A 21232-nucleotide genomic window follows, 5' to 3' on the forward strand; every position below is an offset into this window, starting at 1 on the left:
CGTCAACGGTACACATTTATGGAGAAATAAAACCACGAGAGAAGTTGAGATTGAAGACTCCTCCCTCCCCCACCCTAATTAAACTTCTTTGAGGCCCCTAACATCCTTGGCTGAGAAACTTCTTTGAGGCCCCTAACATCATTGGCAGAGAAGCTTATTTGGCCGTAAAAAAAATACATCTTAAATCTACGCTTCAGCACATTCCCCAAAGATTAAAAAGAAACATCTTATTGACCAATGGACCGGACCGGTAAAAAAAAAACAAATTCGACTGAAGAAAAAAATCCCAAAGAAAATGATAAAGAGTGGGCGGGGATGGTACATGACTGTAATACGCAATGACTGCGTCAGATTTAATTGTGAATGACTTCTGTCATAAAATGACCACAAAAAAGGGAGGGGGGGAGTGGAGACACTGCGAGTCCAGAACGATGGTCAGTCTTAACTACAGCACCCTTTTAATTGGATTCTCTCTAACATCCCCATTAGCCGAGTGCGAGCCACTTAAAGCTCGAGAAGTCGTGAAAGAGAAATGACCAGAAGTTGATCGTAACACGCCATTAAACTGGACCCTGGCTAAGCTCGCTTCATCCTACCCCCCCCTCCCCTGTCCACCTCAAGGTACGGTCTAGTGGTTCGGATAAAGTGGTTAGGAATCAGCAGGATGTTTCAGTTCATTAAAACCAAGCTGAATGACTGGGGAGAGGGAGAAGACAAAAAACCTATAGCTGGTCTAGGGCACTAAGGGAGATAAACTCGGACATTCAATGTCATCTTCATTCCTCGAAGAACCTGAAATAGACCAAGCAATAAATTATAACATTTAGACATAGTTCCTTGCCCAGGCAGTGTGCGCGCTCGTGTGTGTACGTGTTTGTGGGTGACATACTTCATAATTCGACAATCCTATTTCAGCAAATCAACTGTTAAGCACTTCCGCGGTGTCGAATGAAAATAGAACTGAAATGGAGGTAACACCGAAAGAACTGAAGGAACAGATAACACCTGGCGAAAGGCCAAACAATCAATAGAGGTAGTCGACGCTAGTGTTGAACATTAAACACGTTTAATAATCATGAAGGGAACCATCGAATGTCGCCTACTTCTAGCCGTCTATAAAATGCTTACTATTTCTACGTTGTTAAGAAGAGTCTTGTTTATGCCGACTCCAATATCGTTCCGTCTTTTTAAAGATCTATCACGTCATCGTCACTAAGTAAAAACTTCCCCCCTTATTTCCGAAACAAATAACTCATTCCTCATCGTGCCCTAACACAACCAACGTGTAGGAGAATAAAATGCGTACACTAGAAATTAGGATGTGATATTTCTTGATAAACTCATCTATTTGGTTAGGATCACAATGTGAATGAAACCCGTAACAAGGCTCTGAGCTTGCAAGAGGAGATGAAGATGTTAATATTAGAGTTTGTAGGTGAGTTAGAGACTAATTGGACGCTACAGAGATAAGACGAAATCCCAGCAGCAAATGAAGCCTCGTTAGTATACAGAAACAACTGCACAGAGCGTATAACTAAAAGGTAGCTAGTTATTTGATGTGTCCGGTGATCAGAAAATAGGAAGTGTGGATCAGGTATGTGATTTAGAAGGAATACAATAAAGCTTTATGACTTTAAGCTCAAATTTCTAACCTCTTTTTCGTTTTATTCTTTAGCTGGCAGCAGTGATAGCGTCCTTGACATTGTTAAGAATTGATAAGCTATCATGAAAATCCCCCAATATGTGTAGCATATTAAAAATGATATTAAAAAAAAGTTGCTGACATATGTCATCAATCGGCTCCAAAATATAAAATGATAAAACATATACAGGTTCTGATTCTATCGATCATAACAACTGATAATGCCCTTCCTCTTTATTTTCCCTCAAACTGAAACAACAGAAATTTGGTTTGGGAGTATATGCATAGATTATAAAATTTAGAACAAAGGCAACAAAAAGACCAAGACAACTTTTTGTGGTGGACTCATCCCAATGCAGATGGTCGATGGGTAGAACGCGAGAAAGAATGGGATGGGTGTTGAAAAGACGAAGGGCTAATAAGTGAAACGAAACAGAAAGGAACGAGTAGATAGGGGCCTCCATGAAAGGCCATGCAGCGACGCCCTTTTTTTTTTCGGTCCGCTGGTGAAGCAGGGTAGAAGACGTGGGAGTAAATGGTCTTTGCTGCTCACTGCACCGTGAGACACTTTTTAACACTGAATCTCGAGCAGCCACAAAAGGGGGGGGGGGGCAGTCATGTTTCGGAAGGGGGCTGGTAGCCGGGAGGAGGTGATGATCTCAAGCTCGGGGTGATGATTTCGAGGGGAGGTACACCGAGTGATAAATTAATTAATTAATTTGTTCAGTAATTTTTATTGCACATTTTCTTTTTGTGTTCGGCCTTCTGTGTGCCCCACGACCCCCCGAGATTGGACCCGGACAGTGGCGAGTGCTTAATGAAGTGTGGAGGAACAAAATGTTATTAATACACGCCCTAATGAGGCTTTCCTTGAAGCACTTCTGATACCACGATCTCTTGGTTGGAACACACAAAAAAAATTACAAGACTTAGTTTTTATTGCCTTAATTAGAAACATTGTTAGTGTTGTATCTTTCTTTTCCTAGCCGAACCTTATATTCAAAGTATATGAACTTAAATTTGGATAAAAATGTTTTCTTCATTGATTTATGTAGTCGAAATATGTACAAAAAGTAAAATGTAATTTGTAAAAAGTGAGTTGTGATGCATAAGAAGAAAATGTGATTACGTTATTTCATATGCGTGTTTATTATATGTAGATGTATTTTGGGTTATTTTTTTTTTTTTGTAAAGGAAAGTCGAGGAGATTAGTAAACATGGAAACATAAAAATTTGCAATGTGTACCCTAAAACACTTTACACTTATATAGTGTACCCTAAAACACTTTACACTTATATAGTGTACCCTAAAACACTTTACACTTATATAGTGTACCCTAAAACACTTTACACTTATATATTCTACGAACCTTATCGTAAAAGTCGTCCCCCGATCAGGGTTCTTTTTTTTTTTTAACTTATATAATAATGTAGTAGTACTATTTTCTTCGTTCTTGAGTACTTTCAAATAATTTGTTCCATATCCTCTCCCCCATCATCTTTTCTTTGTGCACACACTATATATATATATATATATATATATCTAGAAACACTTAACGACTAGTATTTATTACCTGACGTATTTATTGTCTTACGATGCCGCTCCTTCAAGTACATATAAAGAGCGTACTCGGCCACAACGATCATTTCGGATGTGTGTGTGTGTGTCTGTGTGTTGGATCCCTGAGACTCCAGAATGTCATTGGAAGACCGGCCCCGGGTATTTACCAGATTAGTGTCTTTTGGTAGAATTATGGACTAAAGGTTCTGGTGAGGTTTAGACTCTAGACACAGCAAGGAGAAGTAAAAAAAAAAACAAACAACCTTGCGAGATTAGAGGGATTATGGGATAGATTACGTCACGAAGGGACTTATTTTAACTTCATGTATCTCCTACACGAGCTGAGATGATGTCCACACTGTATAAATTGTGCCAGATTACGTCACGTCTCGCAATGCGGTTTGATTGCAAATAAAATATCAAACGCTTTATTATTGTGTATAGTAATCGAATTATAGTAACACATCCGAGACTTTGACTACAAAATATGTCACCACATTGTTCCCCCTACTTTTAGATGTGACGCAATCAATCTCGTAAGAAATGTGTTTTCTACAGGAAGTAAGCAGCCCACTAAGTCTATATTTATCATTGTGTGGGACGCCTCCCTAATAATTAGATCAGATAACAGTCCGTAATGTATCGTCTATACTCTGTAATTAGGTTGAAACACGATTTTCACAGATTTTTATTTTTAAATTTACCTTTTCACCAGAAAAAAGAATTCAGTGTTATGCTAACATCCTAGTGGCTGAAGTCATTTCAGTTAATTAAATGCAGAAGGCGACAGAAAAGTAACTGATATTGAATCTCAATCTGACTGCATTCCATCCAACAAACTGGGATATAAAAATAGTAGAAATAAAACTACCCAAGGTCGATGAGAATCACCTTGAAATGACCTTGAAATTCAACGGCCAGTCGGAGCAAGACCTTGTGACGTAATTAATAATTTTTATTCGTCCGATTTCTGAACAAAAAATGTTCGGTGGGCAATAGTTTTAGATGACCACAAGATCACTGAATTTCCCGGAGAAATAACCCAGGAGCGTGCGCCATGCTCGGCACACACTAGATGACAAAAACGTTAATTGGTCGCCGCCTCTGAAGGCTATTGCCCTTAATCAAACACGGCGGCAACTATTTGAGCCAATTTGTTGACCCCAGGGGCGGAATGAGCAGAGAGGTTCAAGTTTGATCATCAACACAAGGCTGTGGTGTGAAGTAGTGTCCCTTGCAGCCCTCTGGGGAGAAAAAGAAGGCAGAGATGGGATGATTGTGACTAGATCACAGAGTTTCGCTTTAAAACAAGAAATTCGACGCGGCCTAGATAACATACGGTTCAATCCGTCACGTTACAAACTCGAATATGCGACAAAGGTCACGTGTTGACTCGCATAGGTCAAAGTGCAATGCTGACTTCCAGATAAGAGAGAAATGCAACACTGATCTTTTATTTAAATAATTTCTCGATAATTGATCAACAAGGAAATATGTAGATATATGAAACCTAAAATAAATCAACAAAAAACTTGTTCCAGGTGTCACCATGCCGAAAGATCTGTTGCATGATCAGTATGAAATTGGAAAAGTACTTAAGGGGTGAATTGTCTACCCTTATCAGACTGTCTCACATTTTGGTGCCCCGAAAATAATTTTGTGTAGTCGGCTTTTATGCTTAGATCTCAAAATTTTAAAGCTCAATTATAAATTTAATTCAGCACATAGTGTGATGTTGCTAGTTCAGGCTGTCTTGAAGTCAACCAATTACTCTGCAATCGTTTGGGTGTAATTGTTCGGGTGTATTACGTGTAGTTGACCAACAAGTCAGACAAAATAAAACAACACCTGTTTTAACTAGTGAAGAGATGTAGTCAACTCTGATGAACAATTGTACATGGATTTATTCTGATAAAAGGCCACAGTAGAAGTCTCTGTCACTAAACACGTCGTTACCCTGGAATGTTCTATCGCTAACTGATTTTCCAGTCTCTAACCCAACATATCCCAAACGTCACTAGTCCCGTTCAATATGCGTCTCCTATGGTGCGTCGCTAAATAACTAACCTATATAAATAAGGTGTCTAACAGATTCTGACGATGACTTGATCTGGGCTGACGAATAACGGTTCTCTAAAATAGTTCACTGCTTCTGCTGCTACTCTGGTAGTACGACGAAGTTTGCTGTTGTACTCTGCTTCACTAGACCAAACTGTCCAATGTAGACTAGGTGAGACCAAGGTCACCTCCGACGACGTTCCGTTAGACGATTAACGGTTTTCAACGAAATTAAGTGGATGTAGCTGTTTCCACAACTTCACTGCTAACAAGTCTAGATATGGTCTAGACCGACGAATACTATATATATCAATGTTCAGTACTGATAAAGATTACTTCACTAACCTTCCAAAGGTTAAACACAGTGACCGTTATAAACGTGGTAAGCAACCGGTTCAATGAGCAAACTGCTCCACAAGAATCTCTCCAAGGGTAAGACGACAGAGCGATTTAGTTAGCTACCAAACTTGTAGTACTCACAATACTTCTGACAGCGGGCAAACTGTCCTTCTCGAAACTGACGAGGTAAAACTTGATAATCGATGTGGCTCCTATGACGAAGAAAAAATATGTCCAACAGGTTCACTAACGATCTCTCACCCGTTATGAATGAACGGTTTCTCTGGTTGTAGGTCGATTCAGCATATGAAGATCAGGCGTTGATAATATACTGGTTAAGTAGACCAGACGTTGCGATGATTACGGTCCTGACGAAGGTCACCCTGAGTTAACGGCTCGTTGAACGTGCGATCAAGAACATGTAGATCTAGAACAAAGTCACTCTGCGATGATTCTGATGATTCTGTGTTCAGCCGTACTCCGATGAAATCTTATATCTTCGAGTGCACGACCCTCACCTGAGTAAACGTTCTGCTTCGAGGTCCGGTTCGATGTTCAGCTTCATCAGGGGTCCGGCTTCGAGGTTCGGGGTCGCCACTGTGATGTTGCTAGTTCAGGCTGTCTTGAAGTCAACCAATTACTCTGCAATCGTTTGGGTGTAATTGTTCGGGTGTATTACGTGTAGTTGAACGACAATCCAAACAAGGACTATACAACATCTATTTTAACGAGTGAAGAGATGTAGTCAACTCTGATGAACAATTGTACATGGATTTATTCTGATAAAAGGCCACAGTAGAAGTCTCTGTCACTAAACACGTCGTTACCCTGGAGTGTTCTATCGCTAACTGATTTTTCAGTCTCTAACCCAACATATCCCAAACGTCACTAGTCCCGTTCAATATGCGTCATCTATGGTGCGTCGCTAAATAACTAACCTATATAAATAAGGTGTCTAACAATAGATCCTCGCGGTTGGCAAGCTGTCTCCATAAAAAGCTGTCACTGGCAATGTCTGAGGCCTCTTCCCACTTGGTGTCCAGTGCACTGAGGCTCTCCACGAAAGTGTGTAGAAAAGTTATACCAGGACGTCCCTGTTTGCGCTTTCCTAGTACTGGCCTCCATGTCATTGCAACTCTTGCGCAATTCATTCTGTCGGAGGGCATGTCACGCAAACCTTATGTGTTGCTCGGTCACAACATCCTTTCCTTTCATCCGTTTTGTTTTCTGTTGCATACATATGTTATGTTTTTAGAAATTGGAAGATGTCAAACTAATGCAAAGCAGAATTTAACTGCACTATCATTATAAAAAAAAAAAAAAAACAAACCCAGATTGTTTTTATATGTTTAATGTCTACTTATAATTTTCCGAATTTATTTAATTTTGTTTTTAAAAATGAAGTATACCGGTACATAAATAAAAAGAAAAAAAAACAAGATTTAAGAGGCAGTTGGACATAATCCCCTAGCTCGTACATTTGCTGCGAGTTCATAAATATTGTATTGCATGACTATGAACAACCAACAGGGCTCGCCTACGAGTTTGTATAATCCTCTCTGTTGTTTTTTTTTTTTTTTGTTTGTTTGTTTTATTTTTGTTTTTAGTAAGTAATTTGTATTATCATTATTATTTTAATTATGTAAGTAAATATTCACATTGTTTCAAGCTATTATAAATTATTGAATGAAGTCCACATAAAATTTCGACATTTTTATTTTTGTTGGCTACAGACATTGAGCGTCTCGCTATCAGGTTTCATTTCTATATTTAAAGTGGCTTGAATCATCTCACCGCCACGAGAAGGTTCTCAAAGACACAAGACGAAGCCCCGCTGGACACAATGGGTCCGGGAACCGCCGAGCGTGAAATTTGTAACTGATGAACTGCACACGTAACAAATGTCACCACAACACCGCCGACAAAGGGCGCCGGGGGAAACAGGGAGGACAAAATAACAGCGCCATTTGTCAACCTAGTCCGGATGATGTTTAAATTAACACCGCTACACTGACCAATGATGGCAGAAAGTGGGTCCCGAGAACTCCTTAAGGGCGCCGAGCCTGCTACTTGCAGCAAAGTCAAGTGAACTGGGAGGGGGGGGGAAGGAGCAGCCTAAGAAAGGGGGAGGAATGGAAGAACTTCTCGGGTGGCGTAACTCTTGTGTCAAATTAGAAATAAAATTAATCGCTCCCCTTGTTTTTCAGGAGATTTAAGAAGAAAAAAAGCCGGGTGCGGATGGGGTGAAAAAAAAGGGGGGGGGGATAGTTTCAAGACCGCCATCTCTGATGTTGGACGAAACCAAAAAAAAAAGTGTGGATCCCGGGGGAGAAGAATGCACTCGGAGAGCCGATGCCCGTGAGGGTGGGTGGGGGAAGTAAGGGCGGACACCACTCTATGGGGCAATGATCGTTAAAGAGTAATGAATATTTCATAGCTCGTCACGAGCAGGGGCGGCGCCAGATGGGCTAGTTTCGGGGGAGCAGCACCGTTAGCCTCGAGAGTTCTGCTGGGCGACGAAAGGGGAGTGGGGAAAAGGGCGCCGAGTCAGGGGGAAACAAATCTGCGGGGAGCGTGAGCGAGAGCCCAGATTTCTTTGGACATGGTTAGTCTGATATATGATTTATGTCCGCATCAACTTGTGACCTCTGGAATATCCACTAGTGACCAAAATATTGCATCGTGCCCTTCCTTTTAAGCCCTCATAACCCAGCCATCGGCTAGGATAAAGAGCTATTATTTGAAACGGCCATACGAGTTTAAGAGTCAATCTTTTCACAATCTGAAGTGATGAAATGGAAGGAAACTAAGATTGTATGCATGTTGTGATCTTGTTGTTCTCTTATGAACAATCCAAATTAGTTGCAAGTACGATAGGGAGAGATACACCTCGGAGACTTTCAATAGGCTTTTTGGTAAACATAAATAGTCATCATATTTGTATGACTTATATCAACTCACTCTGTCTGTCTGTCTGGTAAAAAGTGTGTGAACGTTTTTTCTCCCACACCCATTCTCTGATCAAATTGACACTTCGCACAATTAGTCATTGGCGTAGACAAGACACGCATTCATTTTAAAAAGTAACCAATTAGTCAATTAATTACTGGTAATTAATTATTTTTTCATACCAACAAGGAAAACCAATTATTCAGTATTCACATATGTGGCTAAATTTATTGGGTTTAGTCTCCTTAAATAATTGATAACGCTATTTCTCCCTCACGCATTCTCCGATTATTGGTAATCAATTATTTTTTTTTAGATATCGAATAAGGAAAATAACTTGTACATTATTGATAGATCTAGTTTTAAGGGCGGATAAGTTTTTTAAAAATTATTTTTTTATATTTTGCTTGTTCTTATATAAGAAGGGGGTCTGACTATTCACAAATATATTACACAATATGAGAATCTGTTTCATGCTTTTTTGTTTCATAACATATAACATTTCGATATGTTATTTTTTGAAACATCGGCTATAACATTTCAAATGGTATCAGATCAAATGTTTCCACATTAAAGTCTTGACAATAAAAAAAAAAAAAATCTGTGTCTGATTGATGACAAGTATTTCTCATGGTCGAACCATAACCCTTCAAGTGTAAGGGACAATCGCCACAAAAGGCCAAAGTATTTTATGTTCGAAGAGTCATGTAGCTAACAGCCGAGTGGACAAAGTCGACTCCTTCAATGACCGAAATGACGCGCGGGCGACGTTAAAACCAGACAGATTGCCCCATTGTGGTCATCATTACATCATCCCGCGAACGCTGAATTGCGACAGAAAGATGCGGGCCGCCCCGTACTGCAAATGGCGAGGGGCATAACCATTAATGTCAATCCCGTGTGGCCGTGAGTGGACTGCGAGACTCAAACTTGGAGCATGCTGGGATAGAGATGATTTAAGTTCTGACTTCCCCACCATTCCCCTGCCATCACACATTCGCACCTCTTTTTCTGGCCAGTTTTCTTTCGGAGAAGTTTTCATCCTTGGACACCCAGGATGCTCCAAGATTTTTAATGTCCATCTTGCGCCGTGGTTACGTTGTCTGAAATAAACCACTCGGCCAGTGGTCAGATTTAACTGGTTGATATGACACAATGGCATCTTTAAAGACAATCAAAGGATGTGGTTCCTAGCTGGCTATATTATAGATTTAAAAAAAACAATGAAATGGTAAAGGAGACACGGTCAAAGAAACTTTGCACAAGACGTGGTGACATGTTAACTACATACATGTACGTTCATACCACTGTGTTCAATTCAACTCAAGGATTTGTTATACAACTGGTGGTGATTAAAAAAATACAAATATACTTGTGGACAAATAACACTAGACCACGTTTCGAAGTAGAAGACGACGCAGGGGATATTATAGAAAAGAGAAGATTGCGTAAACATATATATCGTCTTCCAAATAATGGTTCATTATCCATTATTGATATATGCCGCATGAGTGGCCACACCAGTCCGATATAATAAGATAGCCTAGACATTGTCAGACGTGCCAATGAAATATAATTTTAAAAAATAATTAAAAATTCACTTTTGTATGCGTCAGTTTGATGAAGTCTATTGGGCCTGATTGTAATATAATTAGCAAATATTACAAATAGCGGGATTTGAAACTGAAGTGCTCTTGTCAGCACCTACCGCGCTACCACATAACCACACCACGTCCAGTAGATACACAAAGAAGTGCTTTACAAACGTGAGACACTCCAGGTCATCGTGCTTTGGGGTTTGTATACCGGGGGGGGGGGGGGAGATGTAGGAGCCACGAGCTTACTGCACTCCCTAGTCAGTCGCACTCTCGAAGTACACAGTACCGGTACTACGGTAACCCAAGCATTTCTACTTCAGCATTACACAAGCAGCAGTTGAATCTCTTCTTACCCCTCCCCCTTTTTATTTTATTTTATTTTCTCAATTCTCGTACCACCGGGACTCTCCCCCCCCCTCCCCTCCTTATAAAGAGAGGGGAGACACTTAGCGGTCTGTGGCGCCTACGTGTGAAAGATAACTCTGCGGGGTATCTTCTGATAGCGCGCTTTATTTTTTTTTCTCTCCCAAAGCAGGATCCCCCGGTCTAATTTGTCACGTGACCTGGTCCATTCACGCAAAGGGATCGCTTAAATGCCTTGTCACGAAATTCTTCTGGTCGACTTAACCATGGGGGCTGAATGTCCCACTCGGCAGATGACAATTTCTTTTAGCCACCCGCCCAATCTACAGCTCATTTTCAGATTTCCCCCTTCCCTACTTTGCCCTAATCCCCTAAATCCCTACACCTTTGTGTGAGTGTGTGTGTGTGAATGTACTGTTGGTTAGGTAACTGGTACAAATACGTTGGAACAGTTGAAGGATGTGACAGGTTAGTGCATTCTTGTCACAACTTAATAAGATGTAGTCACAGCTGCGCTGTGTCACAACGGTAGGATGTCACACTTGCGTTCAACTTTAATATGACGCTGTTACATATTACTGTCATGTGTCAAAACGTAGTCTGCTGGCACTAGTACAAGTCTTGAAGGCCATGTTTCCCTTAAGAGATCTGATTTTGTGACAGCATACCCCCCATTTACAATTTGCTGATGTCACAGTTCTGGGCAGTTTTTGTAACTACAAGTTATATACTGGCACGAGACAGTGCCAAGGAATTGTTTCTCCAGCTGAGTTGTGACACAGAGTTAAAGCTGTGACACATCTCTTGGTTGGTCTGTCGTAACTTTTGGTTTGTGTGTCACCTTGCTTAGTTTGTGTGGTTGTGTGTGTGTGTGTGTAAATTGTCACAATACAATCTTACAAACGATCAGCATTTGAAAATATTAATTTATAATTTGAAGTAAAATTCACGAAATATCACACCATAATTTCCATACATTTGAGAAGGTTAAAAATGAATACAACTCTGAAGCCTTTGTTTAGTATCAGTAGGTTTTACTTATTATCAATTTTTAAAAATTCCCTTCTGACGTAACTAAATTCTCAAAGCTTCCCGTGGAAATTAACAATTTTTGAAAAGTTCCCCTATGACAAATTGTAATTTCCCCTCTAAATTTTTTTTTTTAATTTCCCCTCTCACTTACACTAAAAAAGACAACAACAAAAACAACAAAACTTTCATAAAACAAGTAATCTAGCAATAGTCAGTAGTCTATTGAGACTTGGACACCGATAAAAAAAACCATTAGAATGTCTGCTAAATACTTGTGAAATAATAATCCCTAGAACAATTAATATAAAAGAGTCTGGCCCATTTAAAGTGACAGAACTGCATAACAACAGATTACATTATCAGGTCACTCAAAATGAATGGCTGAAATGATGTAACAGCAAAAAACAAAATGACAGGCGAGCAAAAAAAAAAGAAGATGTATTGACGATGTAGAGTCAAACGATAACAACTCAGAGTTTGGACAAGGCGACAGAAAGCTCAGGAGAGATCGGGATGGAAAGATGTTTTAAAGCCGGCCAGGGCACTTTATGGGCTGTAATTAACTGGGATCGATATTTGGATATAAACATAACCCCATTTACCTAAGATTTATTTGTTCCCTGTGATTAACTTATACAACTATATATTTATCAAGGCGAATTAAGAAAGATAAATCAAAGAACTGACCTATTTATGGAACTGACACTCGGGACATTGTCACTGGAGCAGACGTTGTCACTCAACAGTTTGTCTCGGATCTCCCAGGCGAACATTGTGGGGTTCTCCTCTTTGTACTTTGTGATGGCCTTGACCACCATGGGCGTCGCCACCTTCGGTTTGGAGCCGCCTATCACACCTGGCTTAATGGAACCTGTTTCATAATATCTGAGGAAAAAAAACAACATAAAGGAACTGACATCTCTACACAATCAGCATGGTAAAAGGAACCTTAAAAATTCTTCTAGTTTCACTCAATGAGATTTCCTACTCGGTATCCAATCATATAGGTGCTTAGGGGGATTCAATCCTAGCAATGAAAAAAAATTGACTTTGCCTCCTCGCCCCAAAGTCATCGGACCTGATTTGAACCCATGTTAAGAGCTATAAAAGAAAACCTAGACCCCAGCCCCCTCACCGGAAGTGACATGGTTCTAAGTATGTTCTAAGACTTTTTAAAGTTTACTAAAAGTCTGTAAATTCTTTGGTAAAGAGTTCTCTTGCCCTTACAAAGAGATCTAAACACTATTCCGCTGCATTGACTGAAGCAGTGCTACTTTTGAATATTGATCCACTTTGACCATCAGGACCGTGGGTGATCTTCTCACGTAGGGGTGAAGGAAAGTTTTGAAAAGTAACAATGTTACAGTGAACATGATCGGATAGATTAAAAAAAAAAAAAAAAGAAAAGTAGAATGTAATTGTTACCAAGAGACGTATACGAAAGTCTAGCCAATGGTAGCTTGGCAATCTAAGAATCTTTAATTTTCAAACTTTCAGATTTGCAGACGATCAGATGTACAATACATTTGATCAGCAAACGTCGATGAACACCTTTTTTTTTTTGGCGGAGAGTGTTATCAGTTGTGTGTTATAGGGTACCTTGTTATAAGCTCATCAACCTCGCTCTGAATACGTAGCATGAAATCGGATAATGATCACATTCTGATAATCACCCATAAGGGGGGGGGGAGAGGGGACCAATCATGTCTAAGTGCCAGAGTCCAATGCTGCAGATTTTTCTAGTGCTAATCATGACCATGAGAAAAGTTTCGAAGGAAACCTTAAAGAAACAAATTCCTCCTCCATTCTCTCTCTCTTGTCATCGCCTTCCTAAAAAAGAAGGTCAAGGTCACAGGGAACATAGAGACTGCTCACATCTGACAATGAAATCCCTACCTCTGATTCTCCCCCCCCTTTTTTTTTTCAAACTAAAAGTGGGCGGGAAACAACAAAAGGCAGCGGAGCACGAGACTCTTCGTGTCCAAGGGTCGTGAGCGCGTGCGTAAGGTTGAACAATATCGTCCACGTCTTGTCTCTTCCTTCTACCGCCTCGTTCCTTTCTGGCCAGGTAGTGCAGTAGAGAGGGGGGGGGGACCAGGATGGAGTGTTTGTGTGTGTGGAGGGGGGAGGGGAGGTAAGAATGAAGAGCGCCAAGAGAAATAGCAATAATTACTTTTGGTTGAAGGAATCCGTCTAACAAACATCTGACTTAATAGATCTGTACCGAGGAGAGTAGGAAAGACGGCGCCACATGGAAAGGGCCCACCCCCCTCCTTTTCCTTTTGTTCTCATGTAACCCCCCCCCCACCCCCCACCCCCTCTCCATTTGTATCACTGCACTAAGCCAATATTTGGCTAATTTCATCCAATTTCAGTACCAAGTGAGCGCACACACCTCTGTGTGTGTGTGTGTGTGAGAGGGGAGGATGTGATGAGGAAGAGGGCATATACGTATTTCACGTCGCCGCATGGGCTAGGGACACAATGGGGCTCCCTGACTCGTGCGGGGGGGGCTTTACCGTGTCAGGGCAGTGCTTTAATAGCGGTAATTTGGCGTTTGCATGGGGCTACCGCGTCTGAAGGGCATATGCTGGGGGCGGAGAAGGAGCAATAAGAAAAGAGCAGTATTTGGAGAAACGCCTCCCCTTCTCCCCACCCCCGCAGAAGCAGTTGTTTTTTTTTTTGGGGGGGGGGGGGGGGGAGGGGGGGCAAGGCATTTCACTTCTGAACTGGTCAATAAGACATAAAAATAAAGACGCATTAATGAGATCTCGAAATCTTTTAAGAATGAAGTTTGATCTAAACCTTTCAAATCAAAACCACATTATTTTTGTCCGCCCTTCACAACACACACCGCACACACACACACACACACGTACACACATACACCACACAGTCACCAAGACTCGATTAAAACTAAAGAAACATCCTAAGCATGTTCCTAAAACTTTACCTAAATCAACAGGAAGAGAAGTTGCATACCGCAAAAATTACATTGAAGAAAACACATTCACAATATTAACAAGTAGACTCACTAATAGGCAGTCACTAAATGAAATCGGCCAGTGATGACAAATCTAAGGCCTGCGGGACATATCCACCCAGTGACCTGGCCCCTCGAAGCTCCTGCCCACAATGGATAAAGAAGTCCCCTCAGAAGTTCGATGGATATATGACCTTCTTACATTAGTATTATGTGAAAAACAAACTAATATTCATTCTCTGGCACAGTCAGGGTCGAGCTTCGTTAGAAACAAAATTCACTGTAGTCTCCCTTTAACAGTGTTTACCGAGAAATTTTCAGGTGATGTGACATGTCTGCAGCAGTAAGGCCCTCTGAAAAGCAACGAGAATCTTCTAAGGGATGTTAAGGGCCTTGAAGGCCTTATTATTATTATTATTGCAGGGATGCTGCCAGTATCATAAGAGTTGAAAACGTGTTCGGTCCCTGGCCTAAACTTTGGGCACCACCACAGAGACCAATCAAATACCTCATCTCATGAAATTCTAAGGAGAAAAAAAAAACTAAATAAAGACCCAACTAAGAACCTAGTTTAAACAAGAAACAGAAACTTGGAGACCAACGAACACAGACTGGAGATATCTGCCATTGGGGACCAAAAACCCATATAAGTGAGAGTATAAAACCCGAAAAAACTTGTCTTCTTTAGAAATTGTGGTGGAAATTTTACAGAACTCTTGAAGTAGAACAGAATATAACATGTTCAGTGTTTAATCCAAACAAAAGTGTGCTTGGAATGGTCAGACTTTGTGTACCAGACGCGGGGTTTGTTGGCCCGTCCGGTCGTGAGCGTTTCTATAGTGATTCCCGTCACGTAATCTGCTCACTGGGATGAACTGATCTCTTCAAGGCATCCCATTAAGTTAGGCCGCAGATAATTTGGGCACGTCGCACGACAAGAGGGGCCACTTGATGGGCCCAGGTCACGCCATCACGACAGTAAGATCGCCTAGATCTGAGCTAGCGCTGCGCTGATGTGAGATCCAGCAGCGAACCATTGTGAGCGCGCCAATGTCTTTTGGTTGATAAGATTTGGAACAGATAGTGCAGTCATCTAGTGCGAGGAGTTAAATCTATCAGAATTACTGAAAGTACGAACTATTACTTTCCGTACTTTTTACCAAGTAACCAGAGTACAAAGTAATATTTAGGTCAGTGAATTTTGCATTGTCAATTCAGTACATGAAGTATCAGGTCAGAACATAAAGTATCAGGTCAGAACATAAAGTATCAGGTCAGAACATAAAGTATCAGGTCAGAACATGAAGCATCAAGTCAGAACATGAAGCATCAGGTCAGAACATGAAGCATCAGGTCAGAACATGAAGCATCAGGTCAGAACATGAAGCATCAGGTCAGAACATGAAGCATCAAGTCAGAACGTAAAGTATCAGGTCAGAACATGAAGCATCAGGTCAGAACATGAAGCATCAAGTCAGAACGTAAAGTATCAGGTCAGAACATGAAGCATCAGGTCAGAACATGAAGCATCAGGTCAGAACATGAAGCATCAAGTCAGAGCGTAAAGTATCAGGTCAGAACATGAAGTATCAAGTCAGAACATGAAGCATCAGGTCAGAACATGAAGCATCAGGTCAGAACATGAAGCATCAAGTCAGAACGTAAAGTATCAGGTCAGAACATGAAGCATCAAGTCAGAACGTAAAGTATCAGGTCAGAACATGAAGCATCAGGTCAGAACATGAAGCATCAGGTCAGAACATGAAGCATCAAGTCAGAACGTAAAGTATCAGGTCAGAACTAGATTTCCACAATTACGGGTATTGCATAATGCCTTTTTTTTTTTATCGCGCGTAGGATTGGCATTTTCCATATTGAATGACACCCAAAAATGACAATTGTTGTCTATATATTTCAGGAGACTTTTCGTATCTTTTTTTTTTTTTGCAATTTGAGGAGATTTCCAGGAGCTCCTGGTAAATCAGGAGGCTGCAGGAAATCTGTTATAAGTTATAAAATGGTTTAATTTAATAATTTATAAACCTAGAATTAGCGCAGGTCCTATAAAAGTGCGGGGGCCCACTGCGGTCGCATAGGTTGCAGTGGCCTAAGGCCGCCCCTGCAAAATAGCGGCGTATGCTACGCCGCCAGTCGATTAGTATATTTTAAAAAGTCAATTTCTACTTTATGTTCTAATAATAAATTTAGTTCTATGAGATTATGCTATTCTTTACACTTTGACGATAATATGCAAAAGGAACATTACTAATACTTAGTCATTTAAAAAAAATAACAGAATATAATTGTTAGCTCCCCTTAGGGCGCTCATAATGACACTTGAAACAGCTCTATAATTAATGAAGTGATCATTCTGAAAGTTTGATAAATTGTGTTGTTGCTTTAATTGTGGAAAGGGGAGGGGGTATTTTATTAAATGTATATTCATTCAGCTTTACTTACAAGCCAACAGAAGTGGTCCACTTCCAGGCAATGAGACCAACACTATACTAAGGCCTATAACTATTGTGAGTTTACTACACAAGAATCGAAAAGTAAAATATTCGAACACAACACCCGTGCCTTTTGTAAGGAGGAAAAAAAATAGGCCAAATTGTGTGTGCGTGTGTGAGCGGGATTATGTTTTTTTTTTATTCTATTCCTTGATATTATGTGACGTAGTGCTACTTTTTTTTTTTTAGAAGCTTGTAGTTGACATTCATTTCATTGCATCATTATTATATATTTCAAGGAGAGAGAGAGAGAGAGAGAGGGGGGGGGGGGAGGAAGAAAATGAAGGTGGAGGCCAGACTCTACCGCTTGATCTAATCACAGGTCTGTCAGCTTGGCTGATTGTTTTTACCACACCCCCTTTCCCCTCCCACAACTTAATTTTACTGACACGAAATCGGCAAACAATTAAAATAAATTTCTCGAAATTACAACCCTTGTACTGCCAGCTTCCCCCTCCCCCCACCCACCCAAAAACATGTTTTACCTTTCCCCCCCCCTCCCCACCAATTTCACCACCGTGCGTATGTGATCAATTCTCAGTATAAGTCAATCATAAACACAGATCGATATCACATTAAAACCCAGCTCCCCCCATCTGTGTATGTCTGTCTCTTGTTATTCCAACACACCAGAACGAGGCAGGTTATAATTATCCCATGGATACATCCACCGTTGGCATCCAATGATTGCAGACGACAATTTGCTAGACCTATATAACTTGTTTGTTCTTTCACTGTTTCCCCTTACCAAAAACGCTCTGACGGAATTTTTTTTTCTTTTTTTTTCCCCTGTTTGTCTTTGAACAACGAAATGCATAGAATGTATTTGACTCAATGTAAAAGTTATAATTATTAGACCTGGAAATTATCGGCAGGTTTTTTGATTGTCTAATTATATACATTCAGAACGTGAAGATGTTTGTACTGGAAAGATTGGGGAAAGAAATCTAAAAGAAACCTTAGCGCGAGCGTTACAGTTTTTTTTTTTTTTACAGAAAAAAAGGGGTGGGGCTTTTTTGAGCATTTTTGTAAGTGGTTTGAGATTCATTGTTAAATTATTTGAGTTTGGTTTTGGGTAGGTTTTAGTACAAGGTTTAAGCATTTTAGGGGGCACGGTGGCTGAGTAATTAATTAAGTGCTTGGCTTCCGATCCTGGCCTCCTGGGTTCGAATCTCGGTGATGACTGGGATTTTGAGCTTCGGGATTATTAGGGCGCCCCTGAGTCCGCCCAACCCTGATTGGTATCTGACTTTAGTTGGGGGAAAGTTAAGGCGGTTGGTCGTTGTGCTGACCATATGACAACTCTCTCGTGAACCGTTGGCCAAAGAAACAGATGACATTAACATCATCTGCATTATAGTTAGAGAAGTCTGTGGAAGTAAATGTACTTACTTTTACTTAATAAGCATTTTAGAATTTTATATTTGGTTGTATTTGGGTTGGGGGGGGGGTAAGCATGAACATGGAATGGGTTGCCTGAATCAGTCAGGAAAGCCAATGACTTAGCAGAGTTTACGTCACTGACTAACAAGCATGACTAGATTGACGCATGATATACGTAGGACGTAATTATATTCTCTTTTGAAGTCACGTCTGTAATGCAGTGCTTCTCAAACTTGTTCCTTAACGGAACACTTCGCATATTTTGATTACTTAGCGGAACACTTTGCTTTTTCTATTTTTAGACAGATTAATACATTTGTTGGCCTACTAGTTAATTATTCCAGTAGTTCGTGGAACACCTATTTAGGCCTGGTGGAACACTAGGGTTCTGATGAACACAGTTTGGGAAACACTGCTGTAATGTATAAGATAAGATTATGGGTTAGCTTTGGTTAAGGTAATTATACCGAGATGGTGATAGGTTGAGATTGATTGTATGAGCATACCATCAATTAATTCCTCAGATTTAGAGACTTGTGTCTTTTGATAAAACAAAAAGCGTACGCTGAATGTGCATTGAACACTGGGTGTTGTGAATTCTGGTAGACCTAACTATAACTCATGACATTCTTAGACCAACTGGACAGTAACACATTTCTATACACTGAACAGCTACATATTGCTGTACACTGGAAATTAGCATTTACTGACACTGATCTCATCTGTGCCTGTGGTCCTTTTTACAAGGACACTGACCAGTTATGATCAATTGACCAATTGATTTTAACTCAAATATTTATAGAGGACGAAACTCACTCGTATTTTTTTGTTTTTTTTAGAAGCCCTATTAATGAAAAACTAATTAGGACCAAACCCAAGACGAAGAGAGAACAGAATCTCTCCAAGGGCATCTCAACAGCGAGCCAGGGGCTCTCACACACAAATTCAGCAATGCTCCCCCACCCTCCCTGTTAACTCAATCTGACATCCAAGAGGTCGTCAAGACAGATTGATCCAGAAAGATTCACATTCTTCCCCCCTTTCTCCTCCCACCACTCTCAATGTTACTGTACTCAGTGGTGGACACTCGGAGCTCTCCTTGGTGCTGTCATGTACAGGACTAGATCTACATGTTCTTTCACCATTTCACAACGTCTTCCATCTAAGGAAGATCGTTAGGCCAGAAATCACTGGACGAGGATTAAGAAAGTAGCATGAAACTAAAAATTAAAAAAAAATTAAGCGAGGAACTAACACTTAGGTGATTAATTTTTTTAACATTACACTTTACAGCTACTAGTAATATTTAAAAACAAACAAATTTTTAAAGATGTAATATTGATGCTGAACGCTTCTATCGAGAAAGTAAGTCTGCTATCTAGTTGCAGCTCTTTATGCAACATAGCTAGACCTTGTATCGATGTTTCATAGATAAACCAGAACTAAAAAATGGTTGCTATTTAAAGACCATAAGTCCTAAGTTACCTATTAAAACAATGATAGTGAAATAAGCGAATCGTAGTACGCAAACACAGACACAAACAACACAGACTGACTAGCACACACACACACACACTGTGTCCAAAAGGCCCCAGACCCCAACCCCCATCACAACAGCAGGAGTCCTAATGCTTCCTGACGGCGTAATAAGGACCCTCGTCTGGCAACCGCGAAACTGAGCACGGTGCCTGATCCTTATCAGATGTGGCGCAACCGCCCCCTTGCAGGTGTCCAGCAGTGGAAGAAAGAAGGAAACACAAATACAAAAAACAAAACAAATGTCAGTCAATGAAAGGTTCTCGTCTGCTGACAGTCGCCATGACACTTTTGTAAGTTACATATTTTTAGACATACTATTTGTCGAAGCTACCAAAAAAAATGTATAACAAAAGCACCCCCCCCCACCCCATCTTCCATTTTCTCTGGACGTGACCTTAATGTATCATGTCTGGGTAAATGTGTTATCGACATTCTAAAAATATTAACTCTCCCCCCCCCCCTTTTTTCCCCCCTTTATTTCTGTTCCTTGTTGCCGTATCGAATCATTGTGACAGGGTGAGCTTTTAAAGATAATTGTAGCGGAGGGGGGGGGGTGTGCCTGGGTGAAACGGGGCGCTAGGGACGAGGGAATGGACAAACAAGGGAGGAGGAAGGGAGTGAATTGGGCGCTGGGAGTTTTTTTTTTTTTCTGTTGTTCTTGAAGAGTTTAATGGTGGGATAATTATAGGTGGTTGACTGACTGTCACAGAGAGGCAGAGAGAGGGAGAGAGAGAGAGAGAGAGAGAGAGAGAGAGAGAGAGAAATTTGCAAGGGGTTTGACATGAAGGAAACTCAAATAATGCAATGTCAAAAAGTAAGTTTTGAAGGTGGAAAAGTACTCAGTTTTTTTGGGGGAGTTTTTGGAGTGCCATGTGAAACTGTTTAGAACTATCGACCGTGGGCTCGTTTTATGTTGAGAAAAAAGGCAGCATCGAGTCAGTAAATGGAAGTAGGTCACCCCTGAGAGTGTTGACGCTTCTCCGCGTATGCTGACCCGAACACCCGCGGGAGTTTATGTTCTGTGCATGTCTGTGTGAGTCTATCAAGCTGTGGTGTATTTGTCGCTGAGCTATTGTTACTCGCTTGTTTACTGCCCCCAATAAGAAAGACGATATCGCTGAACAACAGCACGAGAAACAGAGAGGGATAAAGAGAGGGAGAGAAGGAGGGAAGGGCATGAGAAGAGAGAGAGAGAGAGAGAGAGAGAGAAAGTAATAAAGATATTATTTCCCTCCGCTTCCCGCACGCAGGGGACAAATCACGCAGACACTTCCG

At 40.7% G+C, this 21232-nt stretch overlaps 1 protein-coding gene across 3 annotated transcripts in view; it reads right to left on the bottom strand.

Annotated features, from left to right (window-relative positions):
• Positions 1 to 21232, bottom strand: part of LOC106072317 (paired box protein Pax-5-like) — a 205106-nt gene that overhangs the window by 49705 nt on the left and 134169 nt on the right. For all 3 annotated transcript variants that reach the window (XM_056019066.1, XM_056019065.1, XM_056019063.1), the window contains exon 5: positions 12230 to 12427. In XM_056019066.1, the coding sequence (XP_055875041.1) occupies positions 12230 to 12427 (198 nt within the window). The remainder of the gene's footprint in view (positions 1 to 12229; positions 12428 to 21232) is intronic.

Source organism: Biomphalaria glabrata, chromosome 2, assembly GCF_947242115.1.
Source record: "Biomphalaria glabrata chromosome 2, xgBioGlab47.1, whole genome shotgun sequence".
Lineage (NCBI taxonomy): Eukaryota > Metazoa > Mollusca > Gastropoda > Planorbidae > Biomphalaria > Biomphalaria glabrata.